Source organism: Sylvia atricapilla, chromosome 24 (assembly GCF_009819655.1).
Source record: "Sylvia atricapilla isolate bSylAtr1 chromosome 24, bSylAtr1.pri, whole genome shotgun sequence".
NCBI lineage: Eukaryota > Metazoa > Chordata > Aves > Passeriformes > Sylviidae > Sylvia > Sylvia atricapilla.
Window position 1 is genome coordinate 5720907 of NC_089163.1, and position 19633 is coordinate 5740539.

Consider the following 19633-nt stretch of genomic DNA (forward strand, 5'->3'; position numbering starts at 1 on the left):
GGGTGGGTGTGCAGGGGCAGCCATGTGGGTGTCCCTGTGTGTGGGTGTCTCTGTCACTGGGTGTTCCTGTCACTGGGTGTCCCTGTGTGTGGGTGTCTCTGTCACTGGGTGTTCCTGTCACTGGGTGTCCCTGTCGCTGGGTGTCCCTGTGTGTGGGGGCTCCTGTGGATGCGTGTTTCCTGTGGGTTGGTGTCACCATGAGTGTGTGACCCTGCCCATTGGTAGTCTCTTGTGGATTGGTGTCCCTGTGCCAGGCTGTCCCTGTCAGTGGGTGTCCCTGTCAGTGGGTATCCCTGTCAGTGGGTGTCCCTGTGCGTGGATGTGTCACTCCTTGTGGCTGTCTCTCTCAGTGGGTGTCCCTGTGGATTGGTGTCCCTGTGCCCGGGCAGCTGTTCCTGTCAATGCCCCCATCTCACAGTCATGTTGTAGAGGGAGCACCCGAGGGGACAGTGCTGGGCAGGTTTGGGACACTGACACCCAGGTGAGGGGACAGAGGACAGTCCTTGCCCTCTGTGTCACCCCCCCAGGCCATGGGGGCTCTGCCTCCCTGGGGAACGAATTGTCCCTGTGACCCCAGCAGGCAGAGCCGTGCCCGGTGTCCCAGCCGGGGCAGGGGACACCCATCCCACACGGGGACGGGGACAGTTCTGTGCCCCCGGGGCACGAGGTGAGGGGTCCTGCTCGGTGGCAGTGTCAGCAGGAAGAAGCTGAACACGAGCTCCGGCTATTTTTGGGTGTCTGCGATGTCACACAGGGCCAGAGACAGGGAGAGTGTCCCCGGTCCCTCACGGCCCTGGTGACCCTCGGTGACCCCCAAGTCCCCAGTACAAGAGGACACACTGCAGCCATCGGGCTCAGGGACACCTGAGCCCCCAGCTGGGTCCCTCCACGACCCAGGGACGGGGACAGGAGTGGGCACTGTCCCCTGGGGTCCAGGGACACGGAATCCCATGGCCGAGGTGACCCCACCCGCGCTGGGAAGGGGCCGGGGATGCGCTGGTCCCACCGGAACCAAAGCATGGGGAGATCGGGGGGACCTGTGGGGGTCCCACAGCCCCATGCCTGTCCTTGTCACCAGCGTCCCCCCGGCACCCAAAGCATCACTGGTGGCACACGCGTGTGTCCCCACGCACACAGGGAGGGGACAGAGTCACACAGGTGTCCACACTCACAGGCACAACAAGCGGGGACCGGGTCACGTGTCCCCACAGACACATGGAATTGAGGGGGTGTCACACATGTCCCCGCACTCTCCTGGAGTCCCCATATATATCCCCACACCCCTCTCCAGTGCTCTCTGCTCCCCGTGCCTCAGTTTCCCCAGCTCAGCTCTCCTGTCCTCGCCACTCGTGTCCTTGAAGGGCATCACGAGTGTCGCTGTCCCCATGCCCTGACCGTGGCCGGGGATAGCACCTGCCCCTCCCCACGGGCCCGTGGGACCACCGGGGCTGGGCACGCACCCCTCGTGCCCTCCTCAGCCCCTCCTGAGCGTCCCCGTGCCCCGCAGCCACCTCCCCGCCGAGCCCCGCAGCCAGCTCCCCGGGGTGTCCCGCAGCCAGCTCCCCGGGGTACACCACAGCCAGCTCCCCGGGGTACATCACAGCCAGCTCCCCGGGGTACCCCACAGCCAGCTCCCCGGGGTACCCCACAGCCAGCTCCCCCCGTGCCCCGCAGCCAGCTCCCCGGGGTACCCCACAGCCAGCTCCCCCCGTGCCCCGCAGCCAGCTCCCCGGGGTACACCACAGCCAGCTCCCCCCGTGCCCCGCAGCCAGCTCCCCGGGGTGCCCCGCAGCCAGCTCCCCCCGTGCCCCGCAGCCAGCTCCCCCCGTGCCCCGCAGCCAGCTCCCGCAGAGCCCGGGCACGGCGCGGCACGGCGCGGCCCTCTCTCCCCTCTCTCCCCGCTGGCCCGGCGCTGGCCCAGCCCGGGGGCTCGGCCCGGGGGGCGGGGGCCGGGGGCGGGTGGTCGGCCCGGGGTGGCCGCTGGCAGCGCTGCCGGGGAGTATTTCTGGAGCGCGTTGTGCTCTTTCCAATCATGTGATGAGGACATTATTTAAGGCGGCTGCGGGGCCGGAGCAGCTGCAGGCGGTGCCACGCTCGCAGCCGGCAGGACCCCCGCGCGTCTGCGGCCCCCCCCGCGCCCCCTCGCCATGGTCGACGCCTTCGTGGGCACCTGGAAGCTGGTGGACACCAACAATTTCGATGAGTACATGAAGGCGCTGGGTGAGTGGGCGCGGCTGGCAGCGGGCTTGGAGTCACATCACCCCTTTTGGTTTTTTTGTGGGTTTTTTTGTTTTTTTTTTACGCCCCCCCAATTTGCCTGGTGAACCCCCGCGGTTCACGGGGGTCTGGCGGGGCGGCTGCAGGCGGTGGGGGCGTCGCTGCTGCCTCCGTGTGTGCTTTAGGGGGGCTCTGGGGTTTCGTGCACGTGGGGTTGGGCTGGGTGAGGGGTCTCGGGCTGGGTGAGGGGTCTCGTCCTTCCTAGGACAGGCTTCGGCAGAGCGTGGAGGGATGAGATGCCCCCCCGGTGCTGGGGGTCTCTGAGGACCCCCCAGCCCTCCCCAGCCCCCGAACCCCCATCAGGCAGCCCCAGCGTGGTCAGGGGGAGTCCCGCAGCCCAGAGCGGTGCGGGGAGCGGGGACAGCCCCCGGTTCCCCCTCCCCCAGCTCAGGGTGGGCGCTGGTCCCGGAGCCAGCCCTCAGCAGGGACAGCATTCCCTGCCCCCTTCCCTGCTCCTGCCCCGGGGGCGCACGGAGCCCCCCAGCGCCGTGAGCAGGGGGCAGTTTGGGGGCTCTCCCTCCACCGGCACGGGGAGGAGGAGCTCGGGGGCGATGCCGGGGCCGGGTGGCTGCACCGTGGCCCTGCACACCCCGTCACCCCCTCGGTCCCCAGGCGTGGGCTTCGCCACGCGGCAGGTGGCCGGCTTCACCAAGCCCACCACCATCATCGAGCTGGACGGCGACAAGGTCACCGTGAAGACCCAGAGCACCTTCAAGAACACCGAGATCACCTTCAAGCTGGGCGAGGAGTTCGACGAGACCACGGCGGACGACAGGCACGTCAAGGTGAGGCCCCCCAGCCCGCCCCACCCCGTGAAAGGCTCCGTGGGCACCCCCAAGAGGCTCCGTGGGCTCCGGGGGATGGCTCCATCAGCTCCAGGACTCCCTCCTGAAGGGTGGAAGGGGAACAGCTCTGTGCCCGCCGGGGCTGCAGTTCAAGCCTGGTTCCGTCCAGACGTGCCCCCACAGTCCGTTCTGCGGCTGGGCTCCCCCGGGAGCAGGATGGAGCTGCCGGGAAGGTTGTGCAAGAGGCCGGCTGGAGAGTGCCAGCTTGCTCAAGAGGAGGCCGCGGTGGGGCGGTGGGAAGTGTCCCTGCCCCGGGGGAAGAGGGGCACCACACCTCATTTCTGAGCCCCCTGTGTGCCTGCCATCGCAGCGCTGCAGGGATGGAGCACCGGCACAATCCCAGCCGTCGGTGCCTCTCCAAGGGCTCATCCCAGGGCTGCGGGACCCTGGGGAGCTCAAAAGTTCCCAGGCCAGGCTGCCCCTCCCTGTAAGAGCAAGGAAAAAAATCACCTGAGGGAGAGCAGTGACTTTCCTGGCCTCTCCCACCCTGCAGGGACATTTTTCCTTGAAGGAGCCGCCCAGCTCCTGACTTTTCCTAGATTCCAGCTGTTGCTCCCATGCCCACTGAGCAGTCCGGGCACGGAGCAGCTCTGTGCCCCACACCCAGCCCGGGCCGGGGCCCTCAGGAGGGACCTGGGGGCTCTTTGGGCACCAAAAGCCCTTTCCTGGCCCCAGAGCAGGAAGCACGAAGGGCTGGGCTCGCAGTGAGGCTGGGGGAAGGGGCTGGCTGTGCGCTCCCTCCCAGCCGCGCTCGCTCTCTCCCTCCCCAGCTCCTGGAAGCTGTTCAAGCAGCAGGAACGTGTGACCGGCCCCGAGCTCCTGCCACAGCCCGGGACGTGCCCTTGGGGTGCCCCTCGGCCGGCGGCCAGAGGGCACATGATGGGGCAGCAACGGCTGCCCGAGGCACGGATGGGGCAGGCGGGGTCAGCCCTGGGGAGCTGGGAGATGTGGGGCACCCATGGAATGGTTTGGCTTGGAAGGCACCTTAAAAGCCTACCCAGTGCCACCCCAGTGCCATGGTAGGGACACCTCCCAGTGTCCCAGGTGCTCCCAGTGTCCAGCCTGGCCTCGGGCACTGCCAGGGATCCAGGGGCAGCCACAGCTGCTCTGGGCACCCTGTGCCAGGGCCTCACCCCCTCACAGGGAGGGATTTCTCCCCAATATTCCATCAGTCCCTACCCTCTGCCTGTGGCTTCCAGGGCTGTGGGGCACCCAAACCCTGCGGGTACCCAAACTTTGGCAGAGCTGAGCAGTGAAGGGACGCAGCTCTGGGGGAGAATTGGGATCTGAGGGAGCGCCCAGAGCCTTGTGGGGACCCGGGGCTGGGACACACCTGATCTCTGCACAGCCCCAAGCCATGGGGGCACCCGAGGGGCAGCCCCCGGCTCTGGGGGGCACAGGGCAGGATGGGGCCGGGCGGGCGGTGCCAGCGCCTGTCCCGGCACGGCCCCGCGCTGCCGCGGCGGGCGCTGTCGCTGTCGCTGTCACCTTGGCACGGGCCGGGCTCTCTGCGCTGAGTCAGCAGCGGCGCTGTGCAAACAGCAGCGCGCCGAGCAGAGGCGTGTTTGCTGCATCAGCCGCTCCAAAACCCCTCGGCGGGCCCTGCGGGGCAGGGAAGCTTCGGTTCCAAGCCCCGATCCCTGCCCAGCCTCTCTGGTCCCCTCCGGAGCCGGGGAGCCGCGCCTGGGAGCGCCCCGGGACAGGTCCCGGTGGCCCCGGAGCGGGACGCGGCCCCGGGGCACGGAGGGCACGGTGACCGCGCCGGTGGCACTCGGGGGTCACAGCAGGGCAGCCGAGGCCGTGAGCCAGGGCAGCACCCAGGCTGACAGAGCCAGGCGGGGCTGGTGCCGGGTGGGCACACACACAGTGGCACCCCCAGGCTGATCCCGAACCCTGCGGGGCTCCAGGGTCCCCTCGGAGGAATAAACCCCCCCAGAGCCCAGAAACCCCGGGGAGGAAGGTAACTGTGGCTCTCAACCCCTCCCTGCAGTCCGTGGTCACACTGGATGGAGGCAAACTCGTCCACGTGCAGAAATGGGAGGGGAAGGAGACATCGCTGGTCCGGGAGCTGAAGGATGGGAAATTAATTCTGGTAAGGAAATGGTTTTATTCTGAGGTTCCCACCTCGGAAATGGTTCCAAGTGGGCAGAGCTCAGCTTGGGGCTGGGCAAGGCAGCGCTAACCCCCCACCCCTCTGCCCCCAGACTCTCACCATGGGCAACGTCGTCTCCACCCGCACCTACGAGAAGGCGACATAGACGCTGTCCCGGGTCCCCTGCCTGTCACCCGGTGCCACATCGTCCCCACCTCCCGGGCCCGTGCCAGGCACGGCTTCCCGTGGGCTGGGAGCCGCTGGGGCCGCCCCTGACCCCGCCCGGCGCCTGCAGGGGCTCGGGTGGTGGTTTCGTGGTTTGTTGTTGGGTTCTTTTTTAACTGATAGTGGGAAAAGTCACATGGAAAAATAATAAAGGTGTTGTTACAGCTCTGTGCTCGGTTTACTCGGGAAAAGGCCTTTCTGGCACGTGGGGTGGCAGGGATGGGTTAATGGGCAGTGATCCCAGTGGCCCGTGTCAGCCCCTTCTCCCAGCTGTGGGCTCAGCTCTGGCGGCAGTGTGCTCTCCCAGAGGGAACGTTCAGCCCCGCAGCAGCTCAGGATCCGGGAATGCCCCTCCCGGCGAGGCCGAGGGCGGGAGGGAGCCCCAAAGCCTCAGCCGGAGGGGCAGGGTCACCTGGAATAAAGGTGCTGAGCTCTTGGGGTCTGGATTTGGGAAGGGAAATGGCCCCAAAGGGGAATGCAGCCATGGGAGCTGGGCTGGGAAGCACAGGGAAGGAAAAGGGGTAAGGGGAGGCTGCATCAGCAGTCCCAACCCCTCCTGCAGGGCCAGCCCTACTCCAGCTCCCTGCAGAGCCGCAGGAGCGACTCCTTCCCCCATTCACATCTGCCCCAGCAGCCCGAGCTGCTCCTGGCACTCCCCTGCCACCCCTTCCCCTGACCTTCAGCTCCAGTTACAAGATTTATGCTCCTTCCAGAAGCCTTCTCCTATGGGTTACCTCACCACACACCCCCTTCCCACCCCAGGGAGCCTCGGGAAGCAGCCAGAACTTCCCAAAGAAACCCTTTCTCTTCCCAAAATAGGCCTTTCCCATCTCCTCCATGCAGCCAGTGCTGCTCTTCCCCTGCCCAAGATGAAGTGTGAAGGGTACAGAAGAAAGAAGCCAGTACAAAGTACAGCTGGAGAGGGCAGAGGTTTATTTTCCATCCCTTTCCAAGGCAGCAAACACTCCACGGTTCATGTTTACCCCCAGTTTCTGCCCTCCCCCCTTTGCTCCTTGCTCCTGCCCTCCCGGTGTTTGCAGAGACGCAGGGAGCCGGGGCAGGTCTGCAGCCCAGAGCTCTGTGCCAGGGGGTTGTGGTCTCACCACAGTGCCCAGCAACACCAAACGCTGTCCCCAGCACGGTGTGCGCCTGGCTGAGCCACCCCAGCCTCTGCAGGCCCCTGCACAGGGCTGCTGTCACCCAGCTGTCACCAGAGCTGGCAGCAGCTCAGCAGGACACGAGGCTGTGGGACAGCAGGGCGGCCTGCAGGCTGTCATGAGCCTGTGCTGGCAGCAGCTGTGCGACAAAGGCTGCCCAAGGTGACAGAGGACAGCTCGTAGCAAGGTCAACAACACCTGTAACACCACATGCCTGTGTGACTTCGAGAAGGAAACGCCTTGTCCCTGGAGCAGGAGAGGTGCTGATCCCTGCTGGCTGCACCAGGGAATGGCCGTGCAGCAGCCCAGCCTGCCCTGCTCATCCCAGGGCTACTTTTTGTGCTTCTTCTTCTTCTTCTTCTTGGGAGCCTTGCTGGGTTTCCCAGAGTGCCTGGGCCTCTTGCTGGAGGGCTGAGCTCCGTCGCTGTCCGAAGTTGAGCTGTCCGAGTCTGACTCTGAGGACTGCCTGGCCTTGTGCTTCCTCTTCTTCTTCTTCTCCTAGGAAAACACAGGAGAAGCCTGGGAATGTGGGAATGCTCTCCCAGGGCAGCACAGACCTCTCCTGCACGGACAGGGCACCATGCCCCAGGAGGCAGGAGTTCATCACCGCTGCCAGCCCTCGGGGCACAGGGTTGGCAGAAACAGGAGCAGAGGGGCAGCCATGTGGAAATCCAAGGTTGGAAAACATTGGATAATTCATGGAAGGAGAGTTCGTGCTCTCAACTCCATTATTTCATTGTTCTTAATCAATACAAGTTGGAAGATGAAGTTTTTTGCCCAAAAACCAGGTTTCTAAACTAGCCATGAGCACCATCTCTGCAGCCCCAGCCCACCCCAGCCCCCAGCCTGCCAGGACGGGGGCACTGGAGCATCCAAACACCCTCTGGAGCTTCCTGCAGCAGGATGAGGTCAGTGCCCTCCTGCAAGATGTGGCTCTTTGCACAACCTCGCTAAAGATTTCACCACCCTCTCCTGTTTCCCAACTTCCTCTGTGCCCCTTCCTGCTCCTCAATTTCCAGCACACCCCTGCTGCTCAATTTCCAGCACACCCCTGCTGCTCCCCAACTTCCCCTGCACCCTCTCCTGCTGTCTCCCCCTTCAGAGCCCCCGACCCCGTGCTGCTGCAAAGCCCTGAAACAAAAGCTCCAGCTCTGACCCTCGGCTGCAGCACGGGAACAGCTGCTGCTGGAATAAAGCCCATAAGGAACTCTGAAATGGATCTAAACCCTCCAGTCTGAGGCGTGTGACGAAGCAGCAGGCAGAGATTACCCTGAGATCAGCCTGGGGGGCACTGGGATCACCCCAAGGCAGACCAGCACTGTTTAATGATGCAGGACGGCAATTTGGGGATATTTAATGAGAACAAAGGGCTGGGGAGAGGATCTGATTGATCTCGTGCTGCTGCATCCCCTTCCAGCAGGGAGCAGGAATGCTGGAGCAGCTCCCAAGGGCCTGGCAAACCCACCCTGCACACACTCAGGTGTTCCCTCCCCTTGGCTCTGGGAAGCAAAGGGAAGCAGGTGAATAGGCCTCTAAAATAATGGTACCTCGCACATGGCTAAAGCAAAGCGGCAGTTTTCTGTCCAAGCACAGCAGCACCTGGACCCAGCAAGGGCCCAACTCCATCCATGGCCACATCAGTGCCTGAGAGACTTCCCTGGCACAGGGCTCTGAAGACCATGGAATGAGTGGGAAGGGACCTGAAAGAGCATCCAGTTCTACCTCTGTGCCATGGCAGGGACACCTCCCAGTGTCCCAGTGTCCAGCCTGGCCTTGGGCACTGCCAGGGATCCAGGGGCAGCCACAGCTGCTCTGGCAATTCCAGCCCAGCCCCTGCCCACCCTGCCAGGGAACAATTCCCAGTTCCCAATCTCCCATCCAGCCCTGCCCTCTGGCAGTGGGAAGCCATTCCCTGGCTCCTGTCCCTGCAGCCCTTGTCCCCAGTCCCTCTGCAGCTCTCCTGGAGCCCCTTTAGGCCCTGCCAGGGGCTCGGAGCTCTCCCTGGAGCTTCTCCTCTCCATGGAGCACCCCCAGCTCTCCCAGCCTGGCTCCAGAGCAGGGGGCTGAGCAGGAATTTTTGCCCTACTTGAGAACTCCAGGGACAAACCAAGGAGAGTTTTGGGGAGCAGAGATGGCCACGGAGGTGACCAAAGCCCTGGGACAGGCTTGGACAGCCCCAGGGAGGAATGTGGCCCGGCAAGCTCAGCTCAGGGCTCTAACTCAGCTCTTAAACACCTGTGCCCAAAGCGGGTTGGGTGTCCAAGCACCAGGCCCAGGCTGTCAGCTGGGGAAAAAGAGAAGGAGCCGGCAGCTTCATTTTAATCAAATACAACTCTTTTAGGGAGCTGGAAGAGCAAAGACAACACTCAGAGCTGAGCATTAAGCAGGATCCTTCCCCAGGATTCCGGGGAAGGGAGCAGAGGATGGAGTCACTCCAGACCCACCAGACCCTTGGCACATTTCAGCTCCATAACTGCAAATAATCTCACCCAAAACTGAGTCTGTTTTCCTGTGGGGTAACAACAGACTCACCACAGAGTCCCTGACCCACACAGGAAAGGCAAATCCTCCCAGTCCTAAGAGGATGGGAAGGAGTTAAATCCTCCAGAGAAGTGGATGCAGCAAGGAGAATTTTCTCAAGCTTTTCCAGCCTGTGCACATGGTGAGAAAGTTTGACAAGACCTTCACAACCAACAGTTTCATTCCAGAGCTTGGGAAACTTTCTCAGGATGTGAGGGCTGAAGGCAGGATGTCACACACACTCCTGGGGATGCAACAGGGGACATAAAAGCACACGTGGGCATTGTGCTGGCTGGAAAAAATCAACAAAGCCTCACTCTTCCCTTTTTGGGGGCTTCTAACAGCCAAGATCACTCCAAGACAGACAAACTCCTTTTTCCTTTTCTGTCCTGTGCAGGGCCAGGAGCTGAACTAAGTGATCCTCGTGTGTGGATATTCCACCATTCTCTGACTCCTCCAGTGCAGAAGTGCAGGCAGCACAGCACATCAGCACAGCCTGGGCTGCAAGTGCAGCAGGAAAAAAGGAGGGCTGAGCATTCCCAGAGGAAAAAATGTGGCTGCTCCATCCCTGGAGGAGCTTTGGAGCCCCCTGAGACAGTGGAAGGTGTCCCCATGGACAGGGGTGGCACTGGATGGGATTTAAGCTCCTTCCAACCCAACCCATTCAGGATTTAATGATTTTCAGCAGCAGGATTTTTTATTATTTTATGATTTGCAGTGCTGCTACAAACTCCTCCAGCAGCAGCAGCACCCTGCTCCAGAGCACAGCTCCCCTCACACGCAGCAGCCCCAGCCCTGGGGCATCAGCACTGCACCCCAGGGAGCTCAGGGCTCAGGAACTGCCCAGCAAAGCCCCGGTTTGTGCCTGCAGGGACAGCCCTGGGCTGCCAGTGCCCTCCAGCTGTGCTGGATGGGGCTCAGCTCAGCTCTGGACACACCCAGCACTCCTAAAGGCATTTTGGGGGAATATCTGGAGAGGATTTGGCCCAAGGAGCTCTCAGTGCAGAGGGCTCACAGCACACAGAGCTGGACTTCACGGTTCCTTGCACATCCTGCCCCATCTATGCAATTATCACACCACAACCCAACCAAAGTGCTCCAAAATCTCTCTGCAAGCCCCTGTTGGAGCTGCCAGCAGGACAGCAGCAGGCTGGGCTGGAGCCTGAGGGCTCATTTTCATGGAATTCCTTCCCTACTGCTACAAAACCCCTCCAAGAGGGGCCCCTCCAGCACTCCAGGCTCCCTCCTGCCCTCTGTGAGGAAACTGCTCCAGGCTGTGCTCTCAGGATCTTACAACACCTCATTCCTCCTAAAGGTATTTGGGGTTGAGATAAGAGGGGAGTGCCCAGAACTGTCTAACAAGCTGAAATATTTTTCACCAGAGCCTTTAGAGGAGCTATGATCCCCTTTCAAGACTTTGTGTCTTGTCCTTGTGAAAAACTCGAATGGATTTCTACTGTCTGTCTGCATCCATCCCCAGGGGTGTGCCAGGAATCCTTCCAGGCTTCATTTCATTCTTATCCTCATTCCACCACCCAATTTCATTCCAAACAAGATTCATTCCATCGATCTAAAGGTGTTTTTTGCATGATTTGTTGGAGGAGCAGTCAGAGTGAAGCTGAGGAGAAGAACCCAGCCTAGAGCCAGTAAATAAAGACAGACAGATGAAGAAAAATTTGGATTAAGACAATGTGTGAAGGGCTGAGCCCTCTCAATGCCATGGAAGAAGCAATAAAACTGAGCATGGACTAAGGCTGGATGAACCACAGGTCACAGAACAAACACACTGGTGTAGCTTTCACATGAAGATCTGCAGGAAGATCTGGAAATCTTCCACAAGGCGGGGAAAAGAGAAGCAAACTCATGAAAAAGGCCCAAAGGCCATCCAAAATCACCTGGGGGATGAGCTGCTCCATGTGGAATAAAGCTCATAAGCAATTTTGAAATGGATCTAAACCCCCAAACTCGAGGTTGTGTGAGCAGATGGGATAAACTCGGAGAACTTCAACCCAAGGGGTTATCCCTTGGTCAGCACTGCAGGTTTTTTCTTGGAAGATGAAGGCAGCAGGATCAGAAGGGCTCAGCCATTCCCAGCCCCCTGCCTCCCACACAAGCCCAGCAGGGACACTGCTGTTCCCACAGGAGCTCCTTCACCCCGTGACCCCAGGAGGAAAAGGGACACAGAGCCTGGGCCTGCCCAGCTGTCCCAGACAGCCTCTGGGGCTCACCCCTGACACTGCACCACGGAATTGTGGAATTGTTCAGGTTGGAAAAGCCCTCCAAGATCAGTCCAACCCCAGCACCACCAGCACGTCCCCAGTTGCCACATCCACGTGGTTTATGAGGGATGGGGAGTCCACCACTGCCAGGACAGTTTTATCAACCCTTTCTGTGAAGGATTTTTCCCAAATATCCAACCTAAAGCTCCCTCAGAACAAATAGAGGCTGCTTCACCCCATCCCTCATTCCCCAGGGGCATGCCCCCGGCTGTCCCCTCCTGTCAGGGACTTGTGCAGAGCCACCAGGTCCCCCCTGAGCCTCCTTTTCTCCAGGCTCAGCCCCTTCCCAGCTCCCTCAGCCTCTCCTGGGGCTCCAGACGCTTCCCTGGACACGCTCCAGCCTCTCCCCTTCTCCCTCCACCCCCCTTTCTCAGGGATTTTCTCAGGGATTACAGGACCAGGACAGGGCTTTGTGCTGCCACCCAAAAATGTGTCACTGTCACACCAAGGCCACTCCCACGCAGAGACCTGAATCCAGCTCCAGCCTGGGAATGCTGTGGGGCTCAGGCAGAAGGGAAAACAGGAGCTGGGAGCCACTGGGAATGCAAGGTGAGAAAAAAGGGGTGAGGAACCTGGAGTGTCTCAAGAGAGGAATCTCTGGGAAGAGGAGAAAAACCCCAGAAACTGCAAGGAAACCTCAGACCCAGGAAAGCCCAAAATGCTGATCCTCAACAACCACAAGTATTAATTTTATTGCTCTGACACTCAGTGGAGATAGAATCCCTTGGGAGCTGGCAGCTCCCTCCTCTCATTTAAAACCCCAGCCCCACACTGGTGTCACACACAGGGGAGGGGACAGGTCAGCAAGGAGATTGTCCCTGAATCCATGGAGCTATTTCCACGTGCTCTAAGTCCCTGGAGCTCCAGGGAAGCACATGGTGGCTCCCAGACAAGATCACAGCAGGCACTCCAGACTACAAGGGAACCATTCATCTCCAGGATCCCACATCCTGTCTCCAAAAAAAAACCCCAAGTTTTATTATTCCAGCTCTGGAAAACATCTGACAACTTTTGATGTCACCCCTGAGAAGGGAGGGAGATCAAAGGAACAAGTGAGATTTCAAGGAAAGCTATTAATCCACCCACCCTAAAAAAATCAGGAACAAATTCAGGACAGTGGCCCACATTTCCTGTAGTGTCAGCAGGGCAAGACTCCACTGGGAATCCCCATCCTGGGGGATGGGTAGGAGTAGGACACCAAGCTATTGGTGCACTTCTTTGAGTAATTTTTCCCCAAAACATTGAAATAACTTGAGCCTTTTCTGCCTGGTACCACTCTCCAGGTATGCAGAGAGGCCACAGAGCTGGAAAGAGGGGAAAAACAGAGAAAGGGCTTTGGAAGAGTAAAAGTGGGACTGTGAAGGGGCTGAGGGAAGGGTTTATTTATTGAAGTCCTGACCTGGGTTGTGGCTGCCCCTGGATGTGTCCCAGGCCAGGCCTTGGAGCAACCTGGGGCCACGGCAGGGCTGGGGTGGGATTTAGGGTCCCCTCCAACCCAAACCCTCTGGAATACTCTGAATACTGTGAATAAACCTGACCACCAAAAGCTCCTGGTTTGGATCCAAGCCTCACCTGTGTTTTATTTCATCCCATCCTGCTCTGAGCCAGAGGTCAAACACTGCCTGGAAAATGTCTCTGATCTGGTGCCATTTTCACAGGGACAGAAATTGCTCTGGAGCCTTGGAATGCTCCCTGTGCAAACACAGCCAGGGATTTTCCCCCAGAGTGTGCAGATAAACCCAATTCCCACAGCTCTGGCAGGGTCAGGATACCCCTGGAGCCAGCAGGGCACTGAGACCAGATCAAAGAAAGGTGTGAGGGCAGGAGAAAGGAGGAAAACAGGTCACTGGCAGGAATCACAGGAATTCAGCACACTGAAGCAATGCCTGCAGAGCCTCACAAAGACCAGGAAAGACAATAACCATCTTTTTTCTCACTCTAAGAATATTTTTGAGGGCTGTGTGCTGTAGCACAAAACCAGCTTGAAGGCAGCTTGACAATAAAAGGAGAAAACCTAAGAATTATGAAGAAATCTGCAGAGATTTCCTGGTTTGCTACAGAATCTGCCCCAAACTGAGGCACCTTCCCATTCCACACCTGGCTACTCACACCTCCACTGCTGGAGTAACTCAGTTGTAACTACAGAGCAAACACCCACCCCCCATCTCCTTTTCCAGGCCAGCCAGAGGTCACCTCATACCTTTTTCCTCTTTTTTGAAGACTCCTCAGCCTGGCTGATCTTTTTATCTCCTTCACGTCCTGCTGCTGCCCCCTCCTCTTCCTCCTCCTCTGGAATGAGGCTGTATTTGGTTCCTCCAGGCTGCATGAAACACTCCTTGGCAAAGTGACCTGGGAAAAAAAAAAAAAAAAAAGTGTTTGAAGCAAAAAACCCAGCCCCTTTTCCTTCCTTTTGTTCCTTTTTTTAACAACTGCATTTCACACACCTGAAGTGCTGCCAAGGCTCTTTTGATTATCACTCACGAGGAGACAATCTACACTGGCCATTTTTTATCCTGAAATTTCAGCTGGTTGAACATGCCCTGATTAAACAGGACAGGGGAACAAACACAACCCAGGTCATTCTGGAGGGATTAGGTCGGTTAAAAAAAAGATATTCTTGTCCCAACAAGTAAAAACCTCTCTCTGCAGGGGCTTAATCAGCCCAGAAAAGAGTGGGGGAAAGGTGAATTGGTGTGATAGGCACCTGGAAAATGAGCTAAAGCCACAAAGAAAGAGAAATTCAGCTCTTCTGGTTCTACCCTTTCTACTCTGGAGACATCAAAGTTGACCTACTAAGAGCTGCAGTGGAAATTTGGACAGCTGCACCTGCTGCTGTTAGGAGGAGACACCATTAGGAAAAAGCAGATTGGAAATAGGCATAATCAAGTTTTGAGGGTTCTTTAAAATAGTGTTTTATATAGAACAGTTTTTTTAAATAGTAATAATTCTTTAAAATAGTATTTTCAGGATACTTCTCTACCACTACAGAGCCCACACTCATCATTAACCTCCTCCAGAATAGCACGAGCCCCATTAACCATTTCCTCTAAATAACACAAGTAGGGCACAGCAAAAACTCCTGCAAAAAAACGACTTTGTGCCTCAGCAACTTGAGTAAATCTACTGAAAGGCACCACAAAATCACCTTCACACTGCTGAAGCAGGCAGGACATCATTTCAGCAGGTCACAAACCTGGTTTTAGCTCTAAGACCCAACTGAGCTTCCACTGATGGTTGTCCACAGTGGGATCACCCGGTGAAGGTTTGTTTGCTTCTTAAAAACCAAAATCAGAATAAGATCTCAGGTGTGACACACAGGAACCAAACAGTGCAGGAAAGGGACAGACCTGTGCCCTGCAGGAGGCACAGAGTGTTTGGGTGGGGCTGAAGGGAGCTCTGGACATCCCCTGGAGCAGGTGACACAGGGACACATCCAGAGGGTGGCATGGCTCCAGAGAGGGACACCCCAGAGCTCTGCCACTCCCCACGGACAGAAGTTCTGGCTCACAGTGAGGTGGAGCTCACTGTGGTTTAGCTCCTGGCCATTCCTCCTTGTCCTGCCCCTGAGCAGGGTCTGGCCCCATCCTCTGACACTCCTTAGGGATATTTGTGTGGATTGATGGGATCCCCTCCCAGTGTTTTCTTCTCCACAACAGCCAGGCCCAGCTCCCTCAGCCTCTCCTCATCTCTCCAGTCCTTCATCATCTTTGCAGCCTCCACTGGACCCTCACCAGCAGCTCAAAGGGGTGGGATTTTAAGGAATAAAGTTTTTTTTTTAAGGACTTGAACTAAATCTTTTGGTTTTGTAGCAAGTGATAAAAAACGCCTCCTCTGAAGAACAACATGGAACCAAAATTGAGTCCTCACAAGCACGTGTAACCATGTCAGCAGAGTGCCCAGAGCAGCTGTGGCTGCCCCTCGATCCCTGGACATGTCCAAGGCCAGGCTGGACAGGGCTTGGAGCAGCCTGGGATGGTGGAAAGTGTCCCTTGGGATTGGAATCAGGTGGTGTCGGGGGGTTTCCTCACCCGAGCTTTAGGTGATTTAAAGTCCTTGGCCCTCTAAAAGCCTCGAGCTGTGTTCGTGTAAAAAAGCAGAGTCCTTAAGGTTTGTTTTTAGGTTTCTTGTGTTGTTTATTATTTGGTATCTCAAAATTTTCTCTGCTCCCAGCTGAGGTCTGGACAGCAGCTGGGACACGAGGCGACTGCCCCACAGATGGGACGTCCCCTAACATTTATACAGATAATTACATACTAGTTATTTACTATTTTGTGCCAATGCCCAGTGCCCACACCAGAAGTGACATTTTACTTTGGTTCAATCCACTCTAACTACTTTGTGCCATCACCGCCCCAAAAAATGGAGGACAAGGAAGAAGGAGAAGTACATAAGGTACCACCCAAATTCCATCATCTTGTCCCCATTTACTTCTATTCTAAAAATTCTAAGACTATTAAATTTTACATCATCTACTGTGCTAGACTACAATTTTCACATCTTGGAAGTTTGTAATTACTTTTGCAATGTTGGAAGCTTTTCCCATGGATTAAAATCAAACCCGGTGTCTTCCTGGGCTCTGTGCCAAGGTCTCCGAGCCCCCTCGACCGTCTCCACACCCCCCTGTCCAGGGCTCAAACTCCTTTGCTCAGGTCCCAGGCCATCCAAGGGGATGTCCTGGACTCCAACAAGGTGGGATTTAACATCCCTTCCAACCCAAACCATCCTGGGATTCCAGCCATGAGACAGACACTGATGCCAGCCCCCCAAAGGTCACTGCCTGGCTGGGACAAAGCCATAAAGCAGCAGCCCAGACCCACCTTTGCAGCCACATTTCTTGCAGACAGTGTTCAGGACAGCCTCCAGGGTGATCTTCTGGCTCGTGTAGTCCCTGAAGGTGCGTTTCTTCCTCTCATCCTGACTGGGAGGACAAGAACAGCTCCATCTCCAACCCATTCTCATCTTTGATCCTTCATTTTTGTACCGACACACCCGACCACAAGGCTTTTAAAGGTTATTCTCAAAGTAAAACTTTCTAAAAGTAAAGAACAGAGCTGACCTGGCCTTGGGCACTGCCAGGGATCCAGGGGCAGCCACAGCTGCTCTGGCAATTCCAGCCCAGCCCCTGCCCACCCTGCCAGGGAACAATTCCCAGTTCCCAATCTCCCATCCAGCCCTGCCCTGGGCAGTGGGAAGCCATTCCCTGGCTCCTGTGGAAGCCTTTCCCCCTGCTCTGCTCGGATTTACCCACTCAAGGGAAACGTTGTTGGGATCCAGGTCTTTCCCCGTGCCTTGGTGAACGACCTTCATGGAGAGGGAGAGCTTCAGTTTGTCATCCTTCATCTAGAGAACATGGAATTAGCAGGATAAAGGACCACAGTGCTAATTACCACCCAGAGTATTTTATTATAACTGAGGTTACCTCTTTCCCAATGAGCTTCACCCAGACTTTGTCCCCAACATCCACAATCTCAGAGGGTTTGTCCACACGGCAGGAGGACATGTGAGTCCTGTGGACAAGGCCTGCACAGGGGATGGAGAGAGGAGACACAAACAACCCTCAGATTTGCCTTCCAGGACTGCAGCTCCTGAAGTGGATGCAGATAATCCCTCAGGGTGTGGGAAGAATGTGTTTTTACACCATTAATAAATACGATTTAAAAATTAATAGCGTTTTTTTCTTTTGCTCATCCTTTTTTCCAGTTCTATACAGACAATTCTCCACTTAACCTCACATTTGCAGTTTCCAAAGTGGCTTGGGAAGAATGTAAATAAAGAAGAACCATTTATTAATGTAAGAACAATTAATAACTAAAATAAGGAATAATAAAGAACAACCATTTATTAATGGTAGAACCATTAATAAATAAATTTTAAAAATTAATAGTCTTTATTTAATCTTTAACTTCTTATTTTCTGTTTTTTGATTAATGTTCATAACACATACACTACTAATAAAGTTGTAAATGTTAATAAGTACAAGTAAAAAATAAATTAATGAATAAGCTTTTTTTTTTTTTTTTTTGAGAATGCTCCAATTTTTTAACTGCTAAAAGAGGTCACAACACCCCAAATGAGATTTTGATTTGGGTGACTGACATATGGACAGCAGGGCTCTGCAGGGGAGGGGAAATCTGGGGACACTTTGCTGCTCCAGCTCCCATTCCAAGGCCACTTTGTGCCTTCCCCCAAAGCCACAATCCTGCCCAGAATCCTGCAGGGAGCAGGAACTTCAGGAGGGAGGCAGGGAAGGGGTTCCTGGGGGGCTGCAGATTTCCCACAGTCACAGACGCAGCTTGAAGTCTGATTTTCCACTTCTTTTTATTTCAGCTTCATTTCAGTCTTTTTTCCCCACTCATCTACACTAACCAATGAAAGGAGGAAATTGGGCAAACCACCTAAATGCAGAATTTCTACAGTTCTGCCATTATCGCCAAAGGATTTCCTAAATCCTCCTGAAGTTATCAAAACCTCCACTAAAATATTCTGAAAGTATCAAAACCCCACCCAAAATACCCAGAATTTATCATGAACCCACCCCAAGGCACTCTAAACTCAACAAAACCCCCTCTGAGTCTTATTTGGTAAAGATGCAAAAATCCATCAACTTCTAAATGCTTTCCAAGAACTCCAAATCTCTTCCTAATTTAGGAAAAACTCTTTTCCTGAGCCTTTAATTCTGAGGTGGCTGCTTGCCTTGGACACAGCAGCCTGGAGAAACAAAAACCAAAGCAAATCAGAGACACAAACCTTGTTTCCTGCAGCCTGGGATTTTGATAAATGCCCCATAATCTGTCACTGCAGCAACCTGGGGAGAAAAACAGCACCAGAGCTGAAGGGAAGCCCTTCCCAAACCCCTGTGCTCAGCCCACAGGGGAGAATCTGCACAACAAACCTGCACAGTTCACCTGATCTGGAGATTATCAGAGAATCAGGGAATGGTTTGGGTTGGAGGAATCTTAAAACTGTTTTTCTATCACCCCAGCCACGGCAGGGACACCTCCCAGTGTCCCAGTGTCCAGCCTGGCCTTGGGCACTGCCAGGGATCCAGGGGCAGCCACAGCTGCTCTGGCAATTCCAGCCCAGCCCCTGCCCACCCTGCCAGGGAACAATTCCCAGTGCCCAATCTCCCATCCAGCCCTGCCCTCTGGCAGTGGGAAGCCATTCCCTGGCTCCTGTCCCTGCAGCCCTTGTCCCCAGTCCCTCTGCAGCTCTCCTGGAGCCCCTTTAGGCCCTGCCAGGGGCTCGGAGCTCTCCCTGGAGCTTCTCCTCTCCATGGAGCACCCCCAGCTCTCCCAGCCTGGCTCCAGAGGGGCTGGAGCAGCTCCGGGGGCTCCTCTGAGCTCTCTCCAGCAGCTCCAGGTCCTGCTGATGTTGGAATTCTGAGCTCTGCAGGTGGGGAATCACCTGAGTGTGGCAGAGGGACAGAATCCCCCCTTCTCCTACTGTCCCTCTCTACGGCAGCACCACACCTGTACATAAATACGGACACAGGTGTGTGCACCTGTACAGGGCTGTCCGCCACCCAAACCTGCCCTGCGCTAACCCCTGACTAAACCGACAGAATAAATTCACACAGAGCACGGCCCTGGCAGTGTCATCCGCTCTCCGCACCTCGCCCTGGAAGATCGAGTAGAGCTCGGGGAGCGGCTCCATCGCCTCCAAAGGTGCAGTGTCAGCCAGCGGCGTTCACCCCACGCTACCGCATCTCCTCTCCAGGATGCTGAGAAAAGAAACTCTTCATTAACGCCTGAAAAGCCTCAGAGGGCCCTCAGGCTTCACCGGTGTGAGGAGCGTGGGGATGGACCCGAGCGGAACCCGCAGTGCCCCGGTGTAAGACTGACCGTGAACGGAGCGGTGGGTTAAGACAGCTCTTCCCGGAGCCCGCGGGGCGGTGGGGGCCCGTTAGCGCCCGCGCCAACACCAGCGTACCGCCATCACATCACCCTCCTCCGCCCACCGCCGCCATTCCTCCTTCACGCTGAGAGGCTGCGCTCCCCGCCAATCACAACGCGCAATGTTTCTGGGTGCCAGCTTCCAGCCAATCAGCGTTACCCATGCTCCCCAGGGCCCGGTTCCCACCAATCAGAGCAAGGCGCGCCAGAGAGCGCCGCGCTCCTCGCTCTATCTGCGGCGCGTCGGCAGCGTGTAGGGAGGCGGGACATTCAGGGCGCTCCGCCAATCAGCGCAGCCGGCGCGGAGGCGGCAGCCAATGGGGAGCGGGGGGCGGGGCCTGGCGCC

The 19633-nt window shown here is 56.9% G+C and overlaps 2 protein-coding genes across 2 annotated transcripts; one reads left to right on the forward strand and one right to left on the reverse strand.

The window, feature by feature from the left end:
• Window positions 1–2067: 2067 nt before the first annotated feature.
• FABP3 (fatty acid binding protein 3) lies at window positions 2068–5603 on the forward strand. Its single transcript, XM_066335029.1, has 4 exons — window positions 2068–2220; window positions 2890–3062; window positions 5113–5214; window positions 5327–5603. The coding sequence occupies exons 1-4, from the start codon at window positions 2148–2150 to the stop codon at window positions 5378–5380; spliced, it is 402 nt and encodes a 133-aa protein (XP_066191126.1). The 5' UTR covers window positions 2068–2147; the 3' UTR covers window positions 5381–5603.
• Window positions 5604–6355: 752 nt separating this feature from the next.
• Window positions 6356–19364, reverse strand: ZCCHC17 (zinc finger CCHC-type containing 17). The gene is made up of 8 exons (XM_066335027.1): window positions 19237–19364; window positions 19007–19115; window positions 18143–18200; window positions 16815–16915; window positions 16644–16735; window positions 16213–16313; window positions 13596–13744; window positions 6356–7094 (listed from the first exon to the last, which is right to left on the reverse strand). Exons 2-8 carry the CDS (start codon window positions 19046–19048, stop codon window positions 6927–6929), a joined length of 711 nt encoding a protein of 236 aa, XP_066191124.1. The 5' UTR covers window positions 19049–19115; window positions 19237–19364; the 3' UTR covers window positions 6356–6926.
• Between the last annotated feature and the right edge of the window lie 269 nt (window positions 19365–19633).

What these genes read in the sequence shown, in the direction of transcription:
- ZCCHC17 (XM_066335027.1), bottom strand. Translation starts at nt 19,048, where the DNA reads ATGGAGCCGCTCCCCGAGCTCTACTCGATCTTCCAGGGCGAG. An exon ending in ACTCGATCTTCCAGGGCGAG is followed by an intron (nt 18,201 to 19,006) that starts GTGCGGAGAGCG and finishes TTTTCTCCCCAG; the next exon opens with GTTGCTGCAGTGACAGATTA. An exon ending in CCCAGGCTGCAGGAAACAAG is followed by an intron (nt 16,916 to 18,142) that starts GTTTGTGTCTCT and finishes TCCCCTGTGCAG; the next exon opens with GCCTTGTCCACAGGACTCAC.
- FABP3 (XM_066335029.1), top strand. Translation starts at nt 2,148, where the DNA reads ATGGTCGACGCCTTCGTGGGCACCTGGAAGCTGGTGGACACCAACAAT. An exon ending in CGGACGACAGGCACGTCAAG is followed by an intron (nt 3,063 to 5,112) that starts GTGAGGCCCCCC and finishes CCCTCCCTGCAG; the next exon opens with TCCGTGGTCACACTGGATGG. An exon ending in AGGATGGGAAATTAATTCTG is followed by an intron (nt 5,215 to 5,326) that starts GTAAGGAAATGG and finishes CTCTGCCCCCAG; the next exon opens with ACTCTCACCATGGGCAACGT.